This window comes from Halichoeres trimaculatus, unplaced genomic scaffold (genome assembly GCF_033239565.1).
Source record: "Halichoeres trimaculatus isolate MK-OKI-2021-1 unplaced genomic scaffold, fHalTri1.1 fHalTri1_scaffold_29, whole genome shotgun sequence".
Classification (NCBI taxonomy): domain Eukaryota; kingdom Metazoa; phylum Chordata; class Actinopteri; order Labriformes; family Labridae; genus Halichoeres; species Halichoeres trimaculatus.
In genome coordinates, this window is record NW_027437207.1 from 120,526 (window position 1) to 128,163 (window position 7,638).

The 7,638-nt window shown below is 45.1% G+C and overlaps 1 protein-coding gene across 1 annotated transcript; it reads right to left on the bottom strand.

The window, feature by feature from the left end:
* Positions 1-4,844: 4,844 nt before the first annotated feature.
* LOC141786447 (zinc finger MYM-type protein 1-like) lies at positions 4,845-6,947 on the bottom strand. The gene has a single exon (XM_074665095.1). It carries the CDS (start codon positions 6,945-6,947, stop codon positions 4,845-4,847), a length of 2,103 nt encoding a protein of 700 aa, XP_074521196.1.
* Positions 6,948-7,638: the final 691 nt, after the last annotated feature.

The following is a 7,638-nucleotide window of genomic DNA, read 5'->3' on the forward strand; positions in this document are numbered from 1 at the left end:
GCTCTGGGGCCGCTAACCACGCCCATTTAATGTGTGCGCGCACAGCTCCCAGCCAGATTTACTTATTGAGTTGATAACGAGCTTTGTAGTACAGCAGATCTGGATAACGGAGATCCGGTGAAGTTCAGCGAGTTGTCACAGAGTTATCCTGGATGACTTAATCCAGCTTCGTAGTACAGGCCCCTGATATTGTTCCAGCAGCTACAAATATTGCTTCCACTATTATATCAACATTTTCTCAGAGAGCATGAACAACACCAGCTATGGCAACAACAACAAGTGCTCATGCAGAGACGCAGCATGTTACGCGTGCATGAGCACTTGTTGACGTGGAATCCGCCTCGGAGCAGAACCAGACGGGCAACCCGACGACAGTTTTGCGTTATGTAAATGCACAAGCCTATGCACAATACGATGTGTAAACAGTGATACATGTTTTGATGCCGACTCCAAGATGATACGGGGCCGCCCTCCTGTGAGGAGGGCCCTAGACTATCAAGAGTTAATTTTATTCAGTGCATTGTCAAGCCAGCTTGACACCGCATGAGCTGTTAATCATGCACTTACAGCTTTGCATCACCTAGTGACTGGTCAGAATAACAAGGAGACCTGTGCAACTGTTGTCCTGGAGAGGCAAACTGGGGGGTGCCCCAGAGTTGTGCTCAATGACGACGACCGGTATGTAACTCAGCTTCTCAACATGGGCCTGTCAGTTCAGTGCATTGCAAAGCTTGTCAGGGTTTCTCAGCGGACTCTGCGCAGGCGTATGAATGATTGGGGGTTGTCTGTAAGGGCTCTGTATAGTGAGCTTACTGACGTTGAACTTGACAACCTGGTGTCAGCCCTCCACTCTACTAACCCACATGCAGGATATAGCATGATGCTGGGACTGCTGCGGGCACAGGGGCACAGAGTGCAGTGGCAGAGGGTCCGTGCAACAATGCACAGGGTTGACACTGCAGAATGTAGTATTGAGAATGTCAGAGTTGCGGTGTGCTGTGCAGAGAGCATACTCTGTCCCAGGCCCCAGATCATTGATGCACATTGACACAAACCACAAACTCATAAGGTAATCATGATTTTTAACTCCTCACCTCTTGATAGATTTTCCAACAATGTGAAAAACAGTAATAGATGATAATGCCTTTTTGTCCCCTCTTATTTAAAGTACAATATAGTACTTTTTGGAGGGATTGATGGATTCTCAAGAAAGACATTGACTATTGAATGACAAAAGCCTCATTTTTCCTTATGTACTTGTCAAATCCAGAATGTAAAACCTACTTATATATGCTTTAAATCATTTGAAGATCAGTTGATTCATGTTTTATCCATGATAAGAGATCTTATTTCTTGAAACTGCCCTCAAAGGGTTACTTTTTTTTTTTTTGTTAAATGCTTGCAGGGCAGTATTGGAATGGAAATTTAAGCAAAAAAGTAGAAAAAATATTGATCTGATGTGTTTTTAGAGCAGTTAAAAGTATAGTAGTATTTTTTTCATTTATCTGTATTTAGGCCATTTTAAGTACCTTTCTCTCTGGGAACAAGAGAGAAGGAATGCCAAGGGGAAGATCTGCTTCCCTCCTTCTCCTAAAAACAAAGACTCTTTGATTAACACAGTTGAGAACAGCACAAAAATAATGTTTTTACACAAAGACTTACATGTACATCTTCACCTTTGCAAACATGTACTGTGTAATGAAAATCATTGATAATGTGTGTGTGTGAAAACTGCTGTCTTGGAAACATATCCCATTGTAACATCTTGATTTTTATTTTATTGGGTTCTTAAAGAGGAAAACCTGTCATGTTTAGTCTTGATGTGAAGCTTAAATCATAAGAAATGTGATTTTGACTATTACATGTGGGAATCTCTTTACAGTTTAAAGTTATAGTTAGTTAATAATCTCTGGGACAATCTGATCCACGTGCAGAAAGATGAGACGTGGAGGGGCGTCAGCATTAAGTGACCTTACTGACTCGGCGGGAAAAGCTGAGTAAAACTCCACTCCAGGACAAGAACATTGGCTCTTTCTCTTCATCCTTCTTCGCGAAGGCTCGGCTCTCTCTTTTAATCCTTCCTCCTGAAGGCTCTCTCTCTTCATCCTTCTACACGAAGGCTCTCTTCCTTCCTCCTTCTTCGCGAAGGCTCTTTCTTCATCCTTCATCCAGAAGGCTCTTCTCCTTCTGCACCTGAATCTTCACACGTACACAACTCAGCACCTGCTCCAGACTCTCCAGGCTGAGACTGAGTCACCTCAGCCCGACTGCGTCATCTATTGGTGCCTGGGTCTCTACCTCATGTGCTGACGTCAGGAGACGAGCGCTGCTCACTGCTTTCCCTGCAGTGGTTCTCTGCCAAAGTTTCAACCCGACGCCCGGCATCATCGCCGCTGTTCCAGCCGCTACTGTCGTTGTTAGAATCGACTCTACGGACTCAACTCATTGGACATCACCTCCGTGACGCTCAGATGACCTGCAGTAGGCCTCTAGCCTGTCCATCACCCCTCAACGGACATCCGCAGACATCTGCAGCGGGACCCAGTCACCTCTGTCGCCGCCTCCGCTCTCACAATCGGCCTCAGAACTTGCGTAAGACTATCTTGCATTTATTGGTATATCGTGGTCAATGCCCCAGAGATCTTGGGTGGGTTAGTGAGATTTATGTGGGTTGGTTTATGTCCTTTTATTCCATTTATTCCATTATTTATGATCAGTTTCACTTTCCATTCATCAATGTATTTATCCTTTTATATCTTTTACCTGTTCATTTATTCATGCACATATTTCTTCTTTTAGTTAATAAATAAACTTTTCATATATAAAGAAATTGGTTTCTGTCTTTGTGTGGTTGAAATTAACGACGTCTGTACACCGTTCAAAAGAATTCACAATTGATGTAGCGTCCTTTTGTTATTGAGACTTGATAATTAATAATTCTATGAATTATTAAATGACAAATTCTTACAGTAAACCTTTCTAGAGTTTCCCTGTTTTCTCCAAAACTGGGTGGTGCCCCGACTTAAATTTAAACTCACATATTGTAAGTTTAGATGTCTTTTGAAAGTTAGCTATACTTTCGCTCCAGTGGAATGCTGTTAATAATTAATTAGTCATTATCAGTGGCGTGTTGTGGGGATTTTTTTTTTTTGAGGAAGCCAAGTGAGACAAAGCCTCTAATCTGTATGATTTTTAGGGAGTGGGGTACATAAAATACTTTGTTGCAGCTTGTATATCGCTTTTTCATGTAATGGAATGACCTGTTAGAGCACCCAGAGAGCGCTCATTTTACTTACTTTGAACACCGACACACACCTTTCACTCCCCCACCCTCAGTCACTCATTCACACGCGTACATTGTCCTCTTGACTTAGCTTAAATGTATTATCAATTTACTCAACCGCCCACTCAAACGCACAACCGGCCGCTTCATGCACACTGCTAATGTGCTAACCTCGCTGATTTCATTCAGTGGCTTGATGATGATGATGATGATTCTGTCATTTGATTGGTTTGAGGCCAAAGACAGGGTGGCTTCCCTTGACACGGTCTTGGCCAATCACAGGTGAGTAGTGACCGCAGCCTCATCTGATTGGTTATTTATTTTTTTTTTTTCACCAAGGGACGCCAACTCTGCTTGGCTTCCTTGCAGGCAACAGTGTGCAGTATCATATTTTCACCACTTATTCACAGCATAACATTTAGGAGGGCGCTGTTTTACACATTGTAAAATGCTCAATAAGTAGAGGAGAGAAATAAGGAGGAGATGACAGTGACGAAACACAGAAGAATTATCGAAACTGTTATAAAGGAGTATTTTCATTAAAACACAGCTACAGTCTGAAAAAAGTGATGAAGCATGGCTTCCCATGGCTTTTACGGTTGCTAGGCGCTACCCGAGTAGCTGCCTGTTGCAGCAGCTCTCTCGTCTTTGTCCGTTTCTTGTAATTTTTTCGTCTCTTTTTCGTCATCTTTGTATTTGGAGTGGATCATCACTTTGTATGGTTCATTGTCGGTCACGGACACCAAACTTTTTGTGGCTTCGGCGGTATTTTTTACTACTTTTCTCCTGTGTTTGTCTGGAGATCCTACATGTAACCATGGCTGCATTGTTTACATGCGCAATTAGCTGTTAGCAGCAGTGGCGGCCCGTGATAAAAATTACCGAGGAAGCCAGCTTGGACAACGAATTTAATTCAGTATTCACCTGTTATTTCCATGCAAACAATGTAGCCTACTGTTACAGTACTTTTATTCTACCCACTTCTCATTCATTCCAGTGAAAAAAAAGAGGACAGCATGTGTGAGAGACAGTAAGCCTGCGGGGGCGGACGTTCTGGAGAATACCTGAACCGAACTGATCTCTGGAAACGGCTTTTGTTGGCGGCAGAAACGACTTCGTCTTTACAGCGCACTTTTCTTGAAAACGGCACAGAAAATAGTTGGACAGGAAAATGTGCGGCTTCGTGTGGATGTAGCCTGAGTTTGACTGACTTATTGACTGTTTTGTTGACATTCCCTTTAGCGCAGCTCCATCTAGTGTATGCATAACGCAACCCCAGCCACTACTATAGCTTCTAATCTATGCGCCCTATAATGTGGTGCGCCCAATATATGAAAACAGTTGTCAAATAGGCCAGTCATCGAAGGTGCGCCCTATTTCCGAAGCGCCTTGTAGTGCGGAAAATACGGTACATTATGCATAAGAAAAAATGTGACAACTCTGTCATCAAAAAGGCCACGGCGGGCCATGGTGCTGTCCACGGTGCTGAAGCTGGACAGGTACAGGGGCATGGCAGCCCATTTGTCACAAGATGCATACATTTTTTTAATGTAACTCACCGCTACTTGAAGAGCAATGGCATTCTTCTATCCTTCATCGTGGCAAACCGAGTAGTGATTCTGTCATATAGCTCCCCGCGGGACTTGAGGTCTTGTGTGACAGAAGACTCCATGGAGATCTTGGCCAAATGTCCCAGTCTGTCTTGTCCACAGCTGTTTCTCAAGTAGGTTTTGATCCTTTTCAAGCAGGAAAAGGACCTCTCTGCAGACGTGCTTGACACAGGTATGGTGAGCATCAGCCTCAGTAGTTTGCAAACTTCGGGCAAGGCAGAGGTCAGTTCATCTTTAATGAGCATCTTCAGGAGCTCAGCTGGTGGCTTGTGAAAGAGGGTATCTGCATAGATGACTTGCAGCTCATTTCTCAGTCTCAGTTCATCAAAAACTGGGTAGGTTTTAACCAACTGAGAGATCTCAACCCCCGGGAATCCTGCAGGCTGGGAATACGTCTTAAATGACGCATTATCCAGGACACAAAAAAAACTTAGACACTTCATGTCCTCAAACCTGTGTGTCATGTGCTGCACAATACCATCAAGCAGCTGGAAAAAGAGGCGTCGGTAGGCATCCACAGGCCCTGTGTCCTCATGTTCCCCATCCGGAGTGACTCCCAGCTCAAAATCTGCCCAGGCCCGGCAGCGCTGCTTGCGTCGCAGCTGGTTTGGCATCCCAACAGCCTGTACTGTCTCCTCGTACAGCTGATTGAAGGTTTCGGTGCTCCGGGTTGCTTTTAAAGCAGTCAAAGTGCCATTGACTCTTTCCTCACATTTTCTAATGGCCAACGCTCTGCTCTGAAGCACCTGGAAAAGGGGCTCAGTCAGACCAAAAATCGTCTTGAAAACCCCAAGCATGAACATGAAATCAAAGTCATCCAGCTTCTGTCTCAATGCCGAGCTCTGTGCTATTGCATCCTTGTCCCAACCAGGTTCAGCTGTGATCCGATCCAATGCAGTGATCAGTGATCCTCGGCCCTCATGCACTGCGTGCACTGCGCGGCTTTTAAAGTTCCACCGAGTGGTGCTGCCGCCGGGCACGCGGATGCTGTCCACTTCTTTGAGCAGTGCTGTGCGCTTAGGTGAGCGGCTGAAGAAGTTGTGGAAGGAGTCGAGAGAAGCAAAAAACAGTCTTGATTCCCGAATATTGCTTGTCCCCTGAGCCAAAACTAAATTAAGTTTGTGTGCATAGCAATGAACAAACAATGCGTGCCGACATTTTACTTTTACGAGCGCCTGAACGCCTCCTCTCTGGCCACTCATACAGCTGGCGCCATCATAAGTTTGACAAATCAGCTTTGTCTCGGGATTGTAGCTGCCAATTGTTTTCATCACCACTGCAGCAATGGTTTCAGCATCTCTCTCCAGACTAATATCATGGAAACCAAGAAACCTCTCACATATGATGCCGCTCTCGTTTACATAGCGGACTATGACTGTCAGCTGGCACCTGCACGATATGTCAGTGGTATCATCCACCTCAATGGCTATGAATGGAGCAGCATTTATTTCTTTATCAATTTCTTCCTGGATGACATGAGCAGTGCTTTCGATGATGTCATTCTGAATTGTCTTTGATGTGCCGGTAAATGCGGTTGCTGATGATAAATGCTCCGCCATGGTGGTGTCAAATTCAGCAAAAGTCTGCACAAGCTCCATGAAGTTTCCCCTGTTGCCGGAGCTGCTGGTCGATTCACTGTGGCCCCGGAATGCCTGCTCCTGGCCTCCGAGATATAATACAGCAGCAATCAACCTCTTCAAAATGGCACGGTTTTTCTCCACCTGTTGGTTGTGCCTCGTTACGCTTATTGCAGCCGCTTGATCCAGTGCTTCATCAATCCGTACTCGTCCGAAAAGTTTAAGTTTGAGCTCAGATGTTATACGGCCTCTGGACTTTGAATGCCTCTCCATGGCCCTCGCGAGGTTGGCCAGATCCACGAATCCTGTGGTGCTCCAGGGGTTGTTCAAGGAGCCTGATCTGTCAAACAGCAGACATGGCCAGCAGAAAAGCCGGTTAAGCCTGGCACTCCCTGTTAGCCACTCGTTTCTAGCATAGTTAGCTTCACAAAAAGAGCGGACTTTTCCATCGGCTCTGCCCTTCGTTAAGTGGAGCATTGGAGTCGGCCTACCGTCCCGCTTGACCTTTAGTTGAACCTCAAAAGGAAGTTTTTTGAAGTCATTTTTTACAAAAAAATCAAGATCTTTGTCACCATCCATAGCTGAACTTTCTGTGTGGGCTAACACTGACACTCACACTGGCGCCGGCACAGTTGAATCAGTGTGTTTATTTTTTCGTAACGGTGTGTTATTGGCTGGAAGCCAGATTCGATCTGGCCTCCCTCATATCTTTTTTAATGATGCATCAACCAGTAAGCGATGAGCCTTGCTTCAACCTGATTGGCTAATACAGGCTGTTATTTTTTCTAAGGGAGGCAAAGTGAAGCGGGCCTCCGTGCTGACTGACAGGGCAGAGGGCATGAGACACGTAGTGTAATACACAATGAGAGCTTGACAGGAGGGCGCTGTTTTGCTTCTCACGCTAAGCCAAAGCAGAGGTGCGCCAATGTAGTGTTTTGACAAGGAAATGACAATATAAAATACATTGTGGTTAAGCTTGTTTATAGGCTATTTTTTTTCTTTCTTGTTATATTTTTTGGGGAAGCCAGGCTTCCCTTGGCCTCCGTGAAAAACCGCCACTGGTTAGCAGCCTGTAGCATGTCAATGCTAACTAGTGTAGGGCTTGATGATTTCCCTCGAGCTGAGGAGGAGGCGGTGAGGACGAAATGCTGGTTCTCGGATGTGAGCT